The sequence below is a fragment of the Lissotriton helveticus genome, chromosome 5_1 (assembly GCF_964261635.1).
Source record: "Lissotriton helveticus chromosome 5_1, aLisHel1.1, whole genome shotgun sequence".
Taxonomy (NCBI): domain Eukaryota; kingdom Metazoa; phylum Chordata; class Amphibia; order Caudata; family Salamandridae; genus Lissotriton; species Lissotriton helveticus.
In genome coordinates this window covers 1,312,136,124-1,312,154,335 of record NC_136065.1, presented here as the reverse complement: position 1 = coordinate 1,312,154,335, position 18,212 = coordinate 1,312,136,124, and the positions used below count along the sequence as shown (strand labels likewise).

The 18,212-nt window shown below is 42.4% G+C and overlaps 1 protein-coding gene across 1 annotated transcript in view; it reads right to left on the bottom strand.

The window, feature by feature from the left end:
• The window catches only part of TSPAN2 (tetraspanin 2), a 516,484-nt gene that overhangs the window by 109,970 nt on the left and 388,302 nt on the right, over positions 1–18,212 (bottom strand). Inside the window, exon 3 of the mRNA XM_078641236.1 lies at positions 8,663–8,760. Coding sequence (XP_078497362.1) covers positions 8,663–8,760 — 98 coding nt within the window. The remainder of the gene's footprint in view (positions 1–8,662; positions 8,761–18,212) is intronic.

Sequence of the window (18,212 nt, the reverse complement as noted above, 5' to 3'; positions counted from 1 at the left end):
CAAGTCTAACAATGTCCACGAATTTCTGTTTCCCTTTTTTCCTGCTTCCTTCTCATGCTGATCAGTATTGGCTAATCAATTTTCCTGTGCTCCTCCACTCCTTAGAGCAGCTTTGAGGAATGGTGATACACTTCCTGGGTTGTGAAGTCATGAGCATCTGCCAATGTGACAGTCACAATTTGCGACAGATATCAAATCAAGATTTGCAATTTTGTGATTGCAAATCATTGGGTATTGCTATTTCAAACTGTGCTGCAGTCATACAATTGCAATTCTGGGTCTGTGACTACTTCTGATTTGGACTTTAATGTGTGTGTACATTGGCTCTAAATTGTTAAACTAATGAGAAATCAGGCTAGTCTGTTACCTCTATGTGAGGACCTTTAATAACAAAATAAGGCCTAGTAAGGTGTAAAAAAAATATTATACAAATGACACAACTTTCATGTTTGTAATTGCTCTGCAAATGCAGGTTTGGTATCCTACCCTGAAGTCAGCATGATCCCAGAGTAGCAAGGAGCTGCAGTGACTGTGAACAGCACTTACATTTTGTACAACAGGGGGATGGAAGCACACTGCTTCACCTCCCAGCCAGTTCACCCCTTAACATTATGGTAAGTGCAGTTCACTTTGAACGCTTACTTGATATTTTGCAGAAGAGTTTTACCAAGGTTGGTGCAGGTTAGTGCTGTGAATCTCTAGACACATGTTTTCCTGGATATTATCCTCCATCAGTAGAGATAAAAAAAAACAAAATTAATCTGGGGTTGCTGAGAAAGCTGCCACAATCCTCTCAGGTCTAAGTACCTCTCTCTGGTGCAAAGGTGAATCTTCAATACCTCGTTAGCTCAATGGCATTAAGGGTGCCTTTTCAAACAACAGGGGGATGGGAGCACACTGCTTCACCTCCCAGCCAGTTCACTCCTTAGCATTATGGTAAATGCAGTTCACTTTGAATGCTTACTTGATTTTTTGCTGAAGTTTTCACCAAGGGTGGTGCAGGTTAGTGCTGTTAATCTCTAGACACGTGTTCCTGGATATTATCCTTCATCAATAGATATACAAAACGTACATTTTGGGCCAGTATAAGGGCCTGTTGAGCAGGCTTCACTTCAGAGCACAAGTCACAAATCTAGCACAAGAGCCTTAGACATATGGTCATCAACATTTGTCCCAGTCCCATAGTCACAGGCATCAGTCTGAACAATAAAGCAAACACTGAAGTCGAACACTTCCAAGACTAATGTCTCACATAGTAGAGTACCAGCAACTTGGGAGGACCATGCATCTCGTGGGCACTGAAGGTTCACATCAAGGGGTGATGAATGTTTGGGGGTACTTTTGCAGGTGGCCAATTCATCGTAATCGAAAATGGCGCAACAGAAAACTGCCTTGGTGATAAGGTCAATCACGAGTCCACTTTTAACATTAACCTTTTAAGATCCATGGTCCTGTTAAACTGAGAATACGCAGGCATCTTGACTTTCAAATGCTTTTTAGACATGCAGTCAATGTCTAATCTCACTTAAGTTGATTTCTGGATAGGATCCATGCTATGTACTCACTGGAGAACAGAACAGAATGATCTGAGAATGACCCTGTGTCAGGCAGCCAAGTGGAGACAAAGCAAGATCAGTAAGAAGGACTGAAGTAGAAAGGGTGAAGCAGCAACTAATAGTTTATATAACCGGTACCAAAAAGCTTGCAAATTAGAAGGAAACTGCAAACGTCCTTAATAGCTTTGCATGAAGTCCTGTCTACAGCAACCCCTCATTGAATAACTCAGACAAGAATTGTGGAGTGTTCTGTAGTGTTGTGCCGAACAGGTTTGGGCAATTCTAAGGATGAATTGTAAGAATCAAAAGACAATTTCAATGTTTATATACAGACTGCTATGAGAGACTGGATCTCCAGTGAGCGCCTTCATTATACATGCATCCTTCAGTCAAAGGAAGGTTAGGATTCATCTATGACGCCGAGGAATGGAAAGCTGCAAGCGTGTGCTTTTATATTTCACTATGCGTTGATCGAGAGTTCATCACAAAGACACAATGCCAGTGAATAAACCATGGAATGGCGTCATTCATATATAAACAGTTTAGAAAATAGTGACATGTTCAAAAGGTGAATCATAGCAATCTGTAAGATTAACCACATGAAATAAAATCTCACGTTATTTTCTTATATAATGGTTCTAATTTAAGAACAAAAGAAGAGTCAATGTTCACAAACGTTCAACTACAATCCAAACCGAATTCAACAAACATTCCTTGCAAGATAAATGTACTTTATAAGTAGTTAAGTGGAGGGATTGTGTTTTAAATGCATGTTAGCCTCACCAGGACAAGGACCATACGGGAACCAAGCAGGTTCAGGCTAGACTGCCAAGATAAAAAGAGGGATCAACCATAGACAAGGGAAGACCCCCCCCAGGTCGGTCTCCGCGCAACAGATAAGCGGCTGACAGGTCAGCTGCCTAACCAGAAGAGGTTTCGCAACTATGGCAAGCGCTGAGGGCAAACCATCCAGCGAGGCAAAAAAATACAGGAAGGACCTAATAGAATTACCGCAGAACATTCCACTCACTAAGGGTTGATTGTTCTAAATTACAAAGGGAGAAATATGAAGACAAACATTAGAATGTTGGAGCTCCGGACTTACACCAGGCATTTTAATCCAGGCTCTACTCCATTGTCTTAAATGCTGCTTTCAACATTCCAGTGTTCTAAAACTGCTTATTTTTCTGCAGTCATAAAACATAGTTTTAAAGGCTAAAAATCCTCTCTTTGAATTTCCGAGATCATTTATGCATAGGATGATTCACAACTGCCCACCAGTGGCAAATGTAATATTCTATCTACTCGGAGTAGTTGCATAGTAAAATTACTATATATCACATGATATCCCATTAGCACCCACTCAGAAAAGCTTCAAATCAACAACTGGTAAGGAGAATGGGAATTCATTCTTTCAGAACCTACACAAATCCTGAGGGGTTTTCAAAAGAATTGGATCTTTTTACCTGCATACAATTGCACTTTCTTTCTTGCCCTAGAGACTTTTCAGATCATCTGTGAGAGCTATTGTTCACAAAAACAATTTGAAGGTTGTTGTTGTATGTACTACTCAACTAGCACATATAGAAAATTACAATATTTGCCCATATGTCACTTTTAAAAGCAAATTGACTGAATCGTGTTCAGGAACAGAAGGAAACATACCAGGGGAATTGAGGATGTCTCGAATTGGGAAACTAACATATTATGGCTATCTGTTTCAATGTATTGACTTAATTCATAAGACTGGAAGGCCCGGAGATTAAGGATTGACAAGGCCAATAGGTCTGGTGTTTTTAAGAAAAGGGCTGTTGGGTGGTAATGTGGTATGAGTTTGTGGGTGAATGCAAGATTGATGCAATGGTTGGTTGGTTGGATGCATGTGTGAGTAACTGAGAGCATGAATGAAAACTCGACCAGAATGAGAGGTGGTAAAAGAATGGCAATAAAATGTCAGTGCATCAGAGAAGGAAAAGGTACATTAGAATGAGAGAGGATGCAGATTAAGATGCAGCAAAATGAGATGCAGTAGCAGCAACATGTAAAATGCAGGAGTATAGAACGAAATGCAGCAAAATAAGAGGCAGCTGTATAGAGAGAAGAGAAGCAGTTGCAGCAGAATGAAAGGTGAGGAGCATAAAGAGAAATACAGCAAAATGGGAGATGCCGCTGAATAGGGAAAAGAAACGCGGGTGCAGCAGAATAGTAAAAGGTGCAACAGAACGAGAGGAGTAACAGAACAAGACGTACATCAGAATGAGATGCATCAGAGTAAAAACTGCAGCACAATGAGCGGTGCATAAGAATGGCTAAAGGTGCATCAGAATGACAGCTGCAGGGAATAAGAGGTGCAGGGGCAACAGATTGGTGAGAAGTGCAGCAGAATAAGATGTGAGATATAAAAGCAAAAGGTGAAAGAATGTAATAAATTGACAGTGTACTGTGTCTTTAGTTATCAAAAAAAAGAATTGCCTTAAGGTACCAGAGCAGATCTCAATAAATAAAGTTCAGTCACAAGCCACTGGGTTTAGGGTCGTGTTAACTATTTTCATGAAGCGCACTAGTCTACAGGCTAGTTGGATGTCTTCTCCCTTGAAGCAAATCAGCAAAGCTTGACGACGAGTTCGCTCATAACTTTGGTTCCAGAGCTGTGTTAGTTGACGCCTTCTGGCTCTATCTAAAGCCATGCAGCTACATAGCAAGTGCAGAACATCCTCCTTTGGGTTATCACAGAGCCTACACTTAAGGTTGGAGTCCAGGCATTTCAACGGGGGAGATGTTCTTTTGATGGGATTACCCCCATCCTCAACCGCATAAAGTCTTCCTTCGCCTTCCTTGAGAAGCCGGTGTTAAGGTATGACTGTGGTAAGGCGCTGGTATAGCCTTGAATCATGAACCACCCATGGGACCTCCTGGTTAGTTCTGCTTTGTCTTCTTCCAAGGAGATTATTTTCACAGATTTGTTGACAAGGAGCTTAAAGCATTTGTGTGGACAACTCGAATCCCAAAGGTCTTTTAGAGCAAGGGAGTTCATAGCTTCTTGGAGGCAGACCATTGCAGGTGATTCTTTATTTTTTTCTAGCTCTTTCCAAAGATGGACATTCAGAGAGCCTATTTCAGCGTTCCTTACTTTATGCCAGCATTTTACGTATGCACCCTTACGTGCAATTTGCTGCTTCTGTAAGCCGAACTCCAGCCTTAACTGTGCTGGAGAGGTGTATGGAGGGAGCGTGAAAAGTATTCACAGTGTTTTGCTTACCACGTTGTCTAAGGTGAGCTCGTCTCTCCCTTTCATGCATTCACTGCCGCATGTTATCGACGGCAGCAGTTTTGCACGAAGTATGTCCAGCAAGGAGATTAAATTAGGGCCCGCTATTTTGTTTTTAATGCTTTTTAACGCGATGGCAAGAGAAATCCCTCTGTTCTTTATTGATGTGTCGCTGGAATGAGCCTTTTGAGTCCAAAATTATCCCCAGATATTTGTATTCTTTAACTGTTTCCACTGAAATACTTGCTTTTTTGATTTTTGGTTTATTACCATCACCGTTGATTTTTCTGTATTCATGCTTAGCCCATTCTTTTTGGAAAATGTGCTTGTTGTGTTAATAAGGTGTTGCAGGCCTATTGGAGTTTGGCTGATTAGTATCAAATCATCCACGTATAATAAATTGGACAACGTAAAACCCCCTAACTTTGGGGCGTGATGGTTACAGTTATCCAGATCTTTGGAAAGGTCAGACATGGAAAGGTTGAACAGGGTCGGTGCGAGGACACACCCCTGTTTCAACCCTTTTGTAGTCGGTATTTCTTTTGACAGACAATTGCCGGCCCCCAGTTTTATTTGGATCCAGGTATCTGTGTGCAGTAGAATCAATAGATTCAGTAATTTGGGATCAACCTCCAACTTTGAAAGCTTTGCCCACAGTTTTCCTCTGTCAATGTTGTCAAATGCGGCTGAGAAATCTATGTAGCACACATATAATGGGTTTTTTTGTTTGATTGTAGCATCTATCAGCAAGGAGAGGGCTGGAATGTTTGTCGTGGTCCCTAAGTTTTTTAAAATCCAGTCTGAGACCTTCGGGTGATTTATGCGCTTTATAAATGTATTTTACATTACATTTACATACATTACATAGGGATTAATTTTTTGTTTGACGCCCAAACGATTAGTTCTTCTAAGAGAAGCCCCGAAAAATATTTGGCATCTATATCTATAAGGGCTATAAGCCTGTAGTTCTTAGCCTCGCTCTTGTTGCCTTTTTTATAGATTGGTGCAATTATTGAACCCTTCCAGGAGGACGGAAATTGCTCAGCCTTCCAGATTTCTAAAAATAGTGAGAGCAATTGTTCGGCCCAGTAAGTTGGATCTTGCTTGTAAAGGATGGTCGGGATTCCATTTGGGCCCGGGGCTCCCTCCTTCCGTCCTTTCGCAATTCGACCCTTCAACTGCACAATCGAGCCTGGAAAGTTGGACTCCTCGACTAAAGGTTTTAGGACCATTGGGTTCGCCTGGCCAAACTCTGGAATTCGATTGCCTTTGTCTGACACTTCGTCGTTAAAGTGATTCATCAGATAATTTACCCAGGTGACCTCAGTGATGTGGGAGTTCACTCCAGGGGCGTTTGGATTCTCTATTTTATTAACAGTTTTCCAGAATCTTGCACTGTTATTGTTTTTTGAGTCATGGAGCAGTTTCGCCCAAGTTTTTTTGGTGGATTCCTCCTGTTTTAAGACTCAGGGATATTAAAGTCTTAACCCCTGCTCCTGTGCCTGATACACTGGAAGTGGATCCAGGTGCTTGCTCCAGTGGAAACAATGCCTCCTTTGCTGCGTGAGCAGAATCAATGCATTGCCGCTGTTGTGGGAATAGAAATGGAGCATCACACTTAGAGCCAGCGGATCGCCATCAGTACTGATGCACCAGAACTACCGCCTTGCAGCCACTGCAGAGAGATGATTGACCCATTTAATTGACTCTGTGGCGAAACCCGGAGCATTGGATTCGGGACCAATGCATCTCAGAACTTGTGCTTCGTCTTTGGAACTGGCGTATCATCAATGTTGCGTGGTGCAAATTCACGCATCAACTCGACTGTGGGATTGACACCGATGCATCGCTCGGCTGCATTCCGCATCTCGCTCTTGAGACCAGGATCAAGGTACTTTTGTTCAGCAGGTTTTGCTTGGCTCCTGTATCCGGCCTGTGCTCCACCGTGGTAGACCTGAACTTTTGGCTTTGCCCCGGTCCAGTAGGACCATATAACTCCATAGGTACTTATTGCTTTGAAGTGGTATTTTTGCTTTTATTTTCAAAAAAATTGTATCTTGACTTCTACTTAGTGGATGTTTGTCATTTTGGTCTTCTTTTATTAATAAAATCAAGCTCTATTTTCCTAACCTGGTGTGGAATCCTTTTGTGGTGTTTTCACTGTTTTACTGTTTGAAGTGTTGCACAAAGACTTTACACATTGCCTGTTAAGTAAAGCCAGACTGCTCTGTGCCAAGCATCTGAGGGTGAGCATTGGTTACTTTTAGGTGTGTATCTGACTTACCCTGATTAGGATTGTGGCTCCTGCTAGGACACTGTGCATACATCTGCCAACCAGAGACCACAATTTCTAACATGGACGAAACATAGATGTAATATCAAACAACCTGGTTACCCTGCACTGGCTTCCAAATTAAAAATAATTATGCTCAACACTACATGTTTATCCCATTGGGTGATTATTCGGAGGAACCCATCTACCTTCAGAAAATGCTTGCATTTAATACTTCTTGCACCATCCTCTCTCACCTTCCCTAGCACTAACGAATATTACTTTTATATGGAAGACCCATCTTGTGGTCACTCTTCCTCTCTCCTAGCAGGTACATATTGGAATAAGCCGCTTAAACAGAGAAGTCTAAAAGCCTGTTTTTCACATGAGTAATACAATTCACAATCATATCTTCTACCTCTTACTGTGTGATATAAGGGATAAAGTATCCCCTCCCTTATATAATAAGGATATTGCAAGTCACAAGGAGTTCCATAACCATATATAGGGGATTGAGACGAAAGGTCATGTTCCTTTATTAGGTTATGAAACTCCTAGATGACTTGCAATATCCTTATCGTAAATGGCAGGGGATACATTATCCTAAATAATACATTGTCACAGCATCACCTTTTCCACAAACCACCTAAAACTGTGGTGCATATCTCTTTCTGATGAAAGAGCTAGGACGGTTGCATGCATGAAGAATAAAAATAGAACCTCTAGTGCAAAATTAAACACATCATATTTGCTGCAAAAAGACATTATAAACATTTCAACATAAGTCAGTTTTTGAAAAAAAAACAGCTGCAGTAGTTCAGAATGTGTAGGATCATGCAGATAGATTCAAACTTTTCTATAATTATCTAAGGAATGCAAAGCACAATCATGTTCTTTCTGCTAGTCACTTTACGCTAGAAAAATAGAGCAGAAGAAAGAAAAGCAACATTTAATTTTGGTTGCTTTAAATAGCTGCTTCAATTATGTTCCCGTGAACCTGACCTGACGTTCACCTCAGCTGCAGGCATTGAGAGCTGGCCTTGTGACGCCAATACTCAACTGTAATAACTTATTACAGTAGAGTCCTGATGTCTCTGGTGCGTCATAAGTTGCCGATTATACAGACATTAGAGACAGGTGTTTATACAGGGATGCAGAATCTCATGTATTATAAACAAATTTTTTATCCAGTGCTAAATTACTTATGAAACATTTATGCTCAAACATCAGTATTCAAATTACCCCATCTACATTACACAAATGATATGATGAGCAGCCATTTTTATAATGAACACAGATTGTTTCCTATGGGTACATGCAAATATTTTCCTTTGCAGAGGATATTATGACAGATATAGGGAATATGTAAGAGTTCTCTTTCAGATGCACAGCCAAACCTTATGCCACATTCCTAAGACACTAGTGACCTTAATTTTGTTCTCAGCCATTGCAATGGAAGTGCGTTTGCCGCTAATCTATCTCTTCAGGTCATACAACCGTAAACACCATATGCGTAAAATATGTTTACACTGTAAGATACATGCAAATGCAGAAACGTGTACTTACAGATCCCAGTAAGCACTGGGACTCGCGTACTGCTCCACAGCACCCAAAAAATCCAACCAGCATCATCAGGACACCAGCTCCGATCAGGACATAGAGCCCTGTGAAATGATGACAAAACACTGTTACAATTGCAAAACACCTCTTACCATTCAAAGCCATGCCTGTGGCACAAGGTCATTAGAAAGGTGTAGAGAGAGAAGTCACATCATCTGTCCCTCAGAAAAGTCAGCTTCCTCCCATACATCAATACAATATTTCTTTGGCACAGTGGGGAGTAGGCACAAATATTTTGGATATTTCCATTTAGTTTCCTTTGTCCCTCATTCAAAATGTCTCCATGTTCGAAGCAACAGATATATAATTCAGATAATTGATTGGAATAGAACATTTCGAATTATGCTGATCATAATTAAAGTTGATGGCCGTCATTTGTACCTTTTAACTGAAATAAACTCATTTTTACAAGGATTGATTAGATGCGTTTTAGAACAAAACGGCCACTTAGACATACAAGTTGTGGGTCAGTATTGACATTGATGTAGATAATTTAGATAACCCTGGGCAAAGCACTACGCTACGCTCGCGTAGTTTGCGAAGTTTGCGCTTCTTCGCACTATGCGAACTTCACGTAGCACAGTGCAAACACGCGTAGCTTAGTGCAGCGGTCATTTTTTGCTTGCTCGCGGTCCTTAACGTCAAGTTGACGACCGTGAGCAAGCAAAATGACTTCCCAGTGAGACTTTTTCCTGGTTCGCGATCAACAACATCACGTTGCCGATCGCGAGCATGGAAAATAAACTTCCCGGCGAGATTCTCAACGCGGGGAGGTCAGGTTTCTCATTGCGAGTGGTTGCGTATGCTCGCAACCTCTCACGATGAGAAACTAGCAGTCCACGTTGAGAAAGCTGCTGCTGAGGCAAAAATCTACTCTAGCGGCAGTAAAAGACAGCTCGCACTGTGTAATATGCCGTGTTCAATGATTGCACAGTGCGGACAAGCATCCGGCACTGTGCAATCATCGCAAGCAGGGTACTACGCAGTTCGCGTAGTGCTACGCATAGCTTGTGTAGTGCAAAGCACACTTCGCATAGCAACGCGTAGCGCTACTTCACGAACTACACCCAGGGTTAAGTTTAGAGGCATACAATTAGAAAGCAGTTCCATATTCCACCCATTGTTGATGATTTCTTTTAAAAATGCTTAAATAATATGGCGATGTTAGAAGGAGGAAAAACAAAATTGTGTATACATGAATGTATGGTGGGCTTATGATTTGCATAAATGTACACATTTTTGGTGGTTCATAAAAACTTAAGTAAGTATCCATAGACACCTATCAAAACAGTAGATCTCTAACCCTCGATGCTTTCAGCAGTTGATTTTCCACTGGAAATGCACACTGTGGAAATATGCCAAAGCACGTTTATAATTTCGTTTTTTTCTTGGTAGGAAAAATATTTTTCACCATAAACTACGGGGATTCCCTTCAAAATGCATTTATGCCTGTTGTTCATGTGTATTTCCAGGTTTATATGTATCAAAAAGGACTAGCTAAAAGTGGCTTGTAGGTTTATTCTCTGATATGTCTTGTCAGTTAGCACCTGTTGGGTGTCATTATAAAGCCCTCACCCACCAACCTAGTTGGTGGCATGCTTCATCATCGGGCCCACCACAGTGACACCTAGTATGTCCCGGGTGTGCTTCGATGCCTGATTACAGCGGAGAAGGTATATCGCTGAAAGTGCAGTGTTGCGAAAGAGTAAAGTGAGATTAAAATGGCTCATCGGAACAGTTGAGCCGGAACTGCCAAGCCAGGTCTTCCCGGGCCCGGAAACAAGCATCCTGGGACCAGTTTCGGGGTAACACCCCTCATCAGCCAGGCTAGCTTGAATCCTGGGGCAAAGTGAGCAAGGGACCCACATCTGGGCATACCCTGCCAACTTAGAGCAAACAACGCAAACACAAGGAGATGATAGATGGAGTTCTGAAACTTTTCAGACACTCACCCTCAGATCTGGGTTAATGCATCATTGTTCTTTAGCTCACTTCTCCACCCCAGTTCAGACCCAGCCATATTCAAATCAGTCTTGACCCTGTTCCTCATGGGAAAAGTCCAGCCCGAACTGCCAAGCCAGGTCTTCCCTGGACCAGAAAGAAGCATCCTGGGACCGGTTTCCAGGAAACACCCCTCATCAGCCAGGCTAGCTTGAATCCAATGGCAAAGAGAGCAAGGGACCTGGGCATACCTGCCAACTTGGGGCGAATAAAGCAAACACAAGGAGATGATGGACGGAGTGCTGAAAGGGAGGATATGGACAGGCAGTTCGGGTTGGACTGTTCCCATGAGGAACAGAGTCGAGACTGATTTGCATATGTCTGGGTCTAAACCGGGGGGACATGGTGAGCAAAGAGAACAATGGATTTAACCCCGATCTATTGACTGGGTGTGAATGTTTGATTCATCAGCATTCTGTCCATCATCTGTGTGTCTTTACTTTAAAGTCAGCACTGAGAAAAGCTAAATGCTTGGGCCCATGCAATGCTTGAATCAAAGTATTGTTATCGTCTGTGTACTACCTTTAGGATGTGCAACTTTGCAGACTGGAGAACGTGTTAAAGATGATGATCGTTTTTTTAGTATGGGATTAGCTAAGGCTTTTGTGTTAAAAGAAAAACGATACCGCTACAGGTAGTCTATTTTCTATGTACAGATACAGTTGCATAATTGTGTGCCCTATAGGCTGTCTCCTTATCAAGGAACATTTATCCAAAAACAGGTCATCTGGTCACAATGCTGAACCTACCAAAGTTTGAACAGAAATATTTCAACTGTGACATAAAAAAGCCTGAAAGTCAACATGCAGGTCCACCACCCAGAGGTGCTTAGCGATCATATCACATTGGTTGAAGGGGCCTTGGATGTGCTTTAAGTGATTTAATAAGAATGATTTGAATTTGAAAGGGGTTTCTTTACTCCTTCCACCATTGTATCAACGTGGTACGACCCAATGCTTCACACTTTAAATGTTACTCCCTCTTAAAAAGGCAGAGTGCAGCTTTACAGTTTTGTGAATCATAGTGAATGCTAGTTATACAACACGTGGATATCACATGCTTACTGCTTTCGCTTTTCTGTGTCGCTGTTAGACTGTATGTGATATTAAATATAAAAGATTTGTATGTTAAGAGTGTCTGTGCTTGTGTATGTGTGTTTTGGTGTGCATGAGCAATTCAATGTCACCCCTTCAGAGTAAGCAACAGTAAAGCTGAAGACAATGAAGTGTCAGTGAGTAAAGACAGACAGGAATGAGCACCTCATGTACAGTAACTAGAAACCCCACGAGAAAGAGGGGGTACATTATTTAACCCCAATTTACCGCCTCGTCCTAAATCTAACATTCTCATTTGCTCACTCTATGACAGCATTTGTCAAACTGGAATAGGCTAATAAAAAACAATTCAATCAGAATCATCACTCTTTCATAGGCCAGTGGGGCCTCTAAATTACATGGTCACACACTAATACATTATATTGCGACAGGCCAAACATACTTTGCCCAATCCAGCAGCAGACGACCCTGAGAAAGAGGAGGCATAGAAAGCAGCGAGTCCTGCAGTGACAGCCAGTGGGCAGCGCTGACTGCTGCAGGGGGGAAATACCCTGAACAGGATACTGGCCTGACCCCCCAGTATACTGCAGGACATATTTGCAAATTCTGCGGCTCAAAAACGGAACTTTTGCGACATAAAAATTGAACTTTTGCTGCATTATTGCAGAACTTCATTTTTTATTTTACTTGTAATCAATCTGTTCTAGACTTAAATCAATAAAAACTGTTTTAGCTGAGTATTCCACTTTGAAATAGGCAAATGTAATGTGTCTGAGAGGGTTTGTTTGCTATATTTTCCTTTGTGGTAACTTTCTGCAACATCGGATAAGCCAAGCACAATTGCACAGGATTGCTAGTCAGCCTGTTTTCTTTGACATTGTGCTGACTTGGGGCTAACAGTTCTGATCCCAAGAGCCATCTGCTGTAGGACATCAAACCTCTTCCTCAGGCGCCCTAGGGTGGTGGAGTGGAGGTACATTGCCACAGCTCCTATAAACACATTAAATATTGCTCTATGCAGATGAGTGCAAAAAACACAGTTGATGGACAGAATGTAGAACAATGTCATACATTCACCCCAGTACAAGGATCTTGGCCTAAATCCATCGTTTTTTTGCACTCCACACCACCCTGGGTTAGACACTGGTTATATGCAAATCAGCTCTGACCCTGTGCCTCATGGGAACAGTCCAGTCCGAACTACCTAGCAATGTCTTTCCCAGACCGGAATCAAGCATCCAAGGTGATGGATCAAACCCAGATCTTTTGACTGGGTGTGAGTGTTTGATTGGTTCAGATGCTCCATCCATCACCACCCCCTTTTGTACCGCTATGCAGATGAGTGGCATAGGGACTGATGAAAGCCATTTGCACAATGCAGACCCCACCTCTATGTGACTTACAGGTGTTGTGTGTGCAGTCTACACCCCAAATATGAGACTATTCCCACCACAGCCCCTCGGCTAGCCCCTCACCTGCCTAGGCTATTCTTAACAGAAAATACCTTTCACTACTCCCCCTCACAATCGCTTCCTTCCTCCCTCTGTCACTTCTGACAGGATCACCCCCCCAAAGTACGATGCTTGTATTCCCTTTGGGTGTGTTGGGGAAGCAGCATGACATCAAGGAATCTGGCTAGTGGGTGTAGTGGGCATGCATTGCGGCAAAGAAGACACAAACACAGATTGCTGTGTTTAACTACAATTGGTGCACAAGTGTTCCAGTGCTTCCTTTTATTTGTCTTCTAATGCCACACCCAGTATCAGGATATGTTGATCCGTAACTAGTGTTACGCATGAGCTGTGCCACATCCAACAATGCAGAGCCGTTTATACCTATGAGGAAGTGTATAACTGGTTTCTTGTATGATACGGCTTCTTTGATTACTTCTGACTGGACTGCCTCCCTTGTCTGGCCACTATGAAGTAGGAGCCTGGGGAGACTGCTGAGCGGAACGGGTTGAAATTGAGTAGATATAAGGACTTCACAAGCCCTCTGGTGGATTAGTTTCAATGCAAGGAATACATTTACATAGTACTGGGGTTGTTCTTTGAGCATGGCTGGATTTTGAGGGGGATATCGCCTTAAAGTTGTCTGGTACAGGAGAGCTCCTGATTGAACACCCTTCCCAACAGCCATCTTTGTTTCAATCCTGACATACCCATGTAGGGCCTCATTAGGCCATATGACGTTTTCATACTTAATCAGCAGATTCATAGAGCCAAGTTCATCCCAAAGGCCCAAATATAACCATGTGTGCCTTGGTTTTAGTAACATATGCAGAGGTTCAACTATTACACACCAAGGTAGAATCCATGTATCATTAACCTTTACTGGGTAAAGCTTGATATACCTAGATTCAGCTTGAAATATCCATGTACAACCACAAATACTTATGTTCTACTTCATATGGCATTAATGGCCATCATATAATAGCAGCACATCCATACATCCAGATTAAGCCTCACCATCCCAAGAATGGGTGTTTATGCTCATATCCACTTTCATACGGCAGAATAAGTTTCAGACGCTTGGGTTAAATCACGTATGCTCACATGCTCATGTGTTGACCTTATATTCAAGGATCAGCTTGAAATGCTCAGGCACAGGCTCACATGTCCAAGAGTAGCTATATATGAGTACACACTGTCTCTTATGCTCAGTTACCACCCTTTAGAGTCAGGTCCACCTTCACACACGTACATACAGTCTCATATGCACATGCACTTTCATCATATTTGAAGACTAGTTTCACAGGCCCATGCTCAGAATCAATGCTCATGAATGGACTCATGCTGCATTTACTGCTTATTTTGCTCACGTATGTCTTCATGTGCCCATTTACCTTCTATGCAACATCATATAAATAGATTCAAGATCCTATACATATGCATAATGTCATTTACACAGCCTGCAATACCTAGCATCTTGCAAACAGTCACTCATATCACTCTATTAACGCGATTCAGGTGATCCACATTTGGACAATTGGACCTGCTTTTAAAACGAGCGATCCTCCCCTATCACCTGATCCAGGGTATCCTGGTTTCTGGGAGCCCCTCCTGGACCGTAGCGCCCCGCGTCGTGGATTCGAAGCGCTCTAATATTGACTGAGGTAAGCAAATTAACCCCCCCCCCCACCACCCCTGTCGAACCTCTGATCTTGTCCATCGAGGTGTTTCTTTTTCACCCATTATCTATTTCCTCCCTCGCAGAATCGACTTTAAAGCCCTTCACATGCGCTCTGGGACTAGTATCACGCTGCCCTCTGATTTCCTCCAGCAGCTTGAACTTCATTGTTTATAAGGTGAGCCCGCGCTGGGGAATAACTGTTGTGCTCCACCCGCCCCTCGAGAGCTTTTCCATTCTGTGTAGACCTTAACCACCGCTGTATCTCTTTATTGTGCCCCTCTTTAGCGCCGACTCCCCCGACCCTTTCCATTATTCGAAACGGCGCATATTTGGATTCCCAACTCCACCTAAAACTTAGACGTGGCGGCACGCTCGCGAGCACACTCAGGTGAGCCTCATTTTTTAGACTTTCCTCTATTAACCAGATCGTTTTATGACATCTATGTGTCTATCCTACATGGACTAATGTCTATTTTGTGGATATGTCTTTATTATTCAGTGTCCCCCCACCATTGGGAACATCGATACCGAAAACGTAGCCTGGACCTACCCATTTAAAATCTCGCTGGCGATCTATCACTGATCATTCTATTAGATGAGTGTGCCCCCCGGACCCCTGCCGCTGGAATCTCATCATGCCTCACCCCAATACCCGTTCCTTCATGATTCTCTGATCCAACCGGGAGTCTAACTATAACACGCATTTTCTTGTCCATCTTCCTTCCAGTGTTGTGCTTTCTTACCCGGAATTTTCGCCTCCTCTCTTCCCGATCCCCCAGAAAGGATCACCCCACCCAAACCCACGACCCCATTTTATCGCAGGTATGAACCTGGGATTCAGTGCCCTATAGGATACCTGAATGTGGGAGGAGTTTTCCCTTATCCTCTAGTCCTCCTGGTAGATAAAGGAACCTTGAGTATGAGTATGTGTAACTTTTAATATGATTGAAAAATGTATGCAGTAGTTTAAGAGAGTTCTGTGTCTTCTCCATATTCACCCCAGTGGATTAGACTAATCCTCAATCCCCGAGGTTTGATACTTTGGGAACCTCCAGTGAATACCTAGACCTAGACCACTTATTTAAGAAGCCTATATACTTTATGTCCATAACACGCCTAGTCATGACATCCTTACTTTTAATGAACTGTTGCAAAAATTGTGAAAATGTGGAAACTTGTGAAATGTCTACTTGATATACATGCTATTTTTATAACGTTTGATGTATCATAATATTCTCTAATTATATTCTTTCAGCCTGTGTGTTCCCCTCCCCCCTATCTTTGCCAGCCCTGACGAAGGTGCTCCACACCGAAACGCGCGTTGGCGTTATTACGGCGTTACCACCAGGAACGGCAACAACTTTCCAACTTTTTGCCTCCCCCTAGCCGCACCCGCGTCCATGCAACCACTATTCCACTCTCTCTTTGTTGCAGGCCTTTGTAAATTACATGTATGAAGCAATATGTCTGAGTATGAATGATCTTTGTTAGATGTGAGTGCCTGTTGAGCCCCTTGCCTTTACCCCGTGGAGTGAGTGGAACACTGTATATATATTTTTTCACGTATTATTTCCCTGAATTTACCTTTTCCTATGAAATGATGAACTGTTCTATTGATTTTATGTATCTTTGTACCTAACTCCTTTTGACTATCTTAATAAGATGACTATATGCACTTAACTAAATAAAATAATTTGAAAAGAATAAAACATCAAATATAATGATTTGATTGTGGTCTGTTTACCCCCCTGGTCTCGGACATTCATTGGATATTGTTTCCCCTCTATCTGAACTGGATCCCATATGGGACCATCATTTACCAAGTTTGGCAGGGTGATTTTTTCTATTTGCCCCCACTCATATCACTCTACACTGTCAACGAAATAGCACTCTGGACAAGCTACACTTAGCCTGACAGCACGCAGCATTTCCCATTTTATCTTCGTTGTTGAAGTGTTGTAGTGGAACTAAATTGGGAGAAGTGTCTCACCTATGTTGCCTGTCACCGATTCAGACATTTTACAATTCGTGATGGCCTGAGATGATTTTAAATGAGACTTCTGTGCCTTCAAAATGGCATTTCTCATAGCTACATGAACATCAGTGTTTCACAATAAGTGATGCAATTGCACTGCGTAGAATGTAACGTTCTTGAGTAACATGCTACTTGGTGCATCTTTTCATCACATCTATGACTAGACTCCGTTCCTAATCGCAATACAAGACATATCTGTTTAGTAATGGAATTGCTCATATCGATCTGTTTACTGTGAGGTAGCAAACGAATAAAGTAATTCAAGTACTAAAATGCCTCCTGCTCTTGCTCTCTGTATGAAAATGACAGTTTAAGTGAGTTAATCTCGTTGAAAGTGCCGATGATATGGAATAAGATATTATTCACGTGTAGGCATAGCCTAGCCCGTAAACCTCTGCAAAACATCAGGACTGAGCACATTCCTGAATTGCTTGCACTTTGTACTTAGCAGTAGCTATTTTAACAGGTGGAATGACATTAACTGCAAACATCTCATGCTGAATGCACAGGTCAGGAGCTCTGTGGCTCTGACAGCCTTGGGGATCTACTGGGCTCCAAGAGCTTTGCTGCTCTGCATCTGGCTCCGTTCCTCTCCTTTATATGAATATATTAGGGCTACGGAGCTCTGACGGCTTTAAGGCTCTCAGAGGGTTGCTCGTCCGGGGATCTTTGGTGCATATTATCAAGAAACGGCGTTAAAATTATCGCTGTTTTAGCGGCTGAAAACTGCCGCTATAGCGGCGATAATGGGCTTGATAATATGCCCTTGAGAATTCCCATAGAAGCCCATGTTCTGGTGTCAACATGGGCTTCTATGGGAATTCCCTACGGCATATTATCAAGCCCATTATCGCCGATTTAGTGGCAGTTTTCTGCCGCCAAAATTGCGATAATTTTAACGCTGTGCTTGATAATATGCCCCTTAGCTCCACAGCTCTGTTGCTTGGAAGCAGATCTGTGCAGGCGGAGCTTGCTTCACTCAGTGTCCATAGCAGCATTCGAAGTGCATTAAAAAAAGTATAAGAGTACAGCAGGCCCAGATTTCACAGGCACGTTTGTTAAAACCGCAGACTTTTTTTTTTTTAACTGCCAATTTTGCGTTTTGTTATACAAATTGCGAAATCCTGGAGGTGTGACTGCACCTGTAATAGATACTTCAGTCAGGGTCTTTCTATCTGAGCTGTTCATGGGGCAGGCTCTGCCCTAGCAGACTCTGGGGCATATTAGCTAGAACCTCGTTAAAATTATAGCCTTTTATTTCAATTGAAGCTCA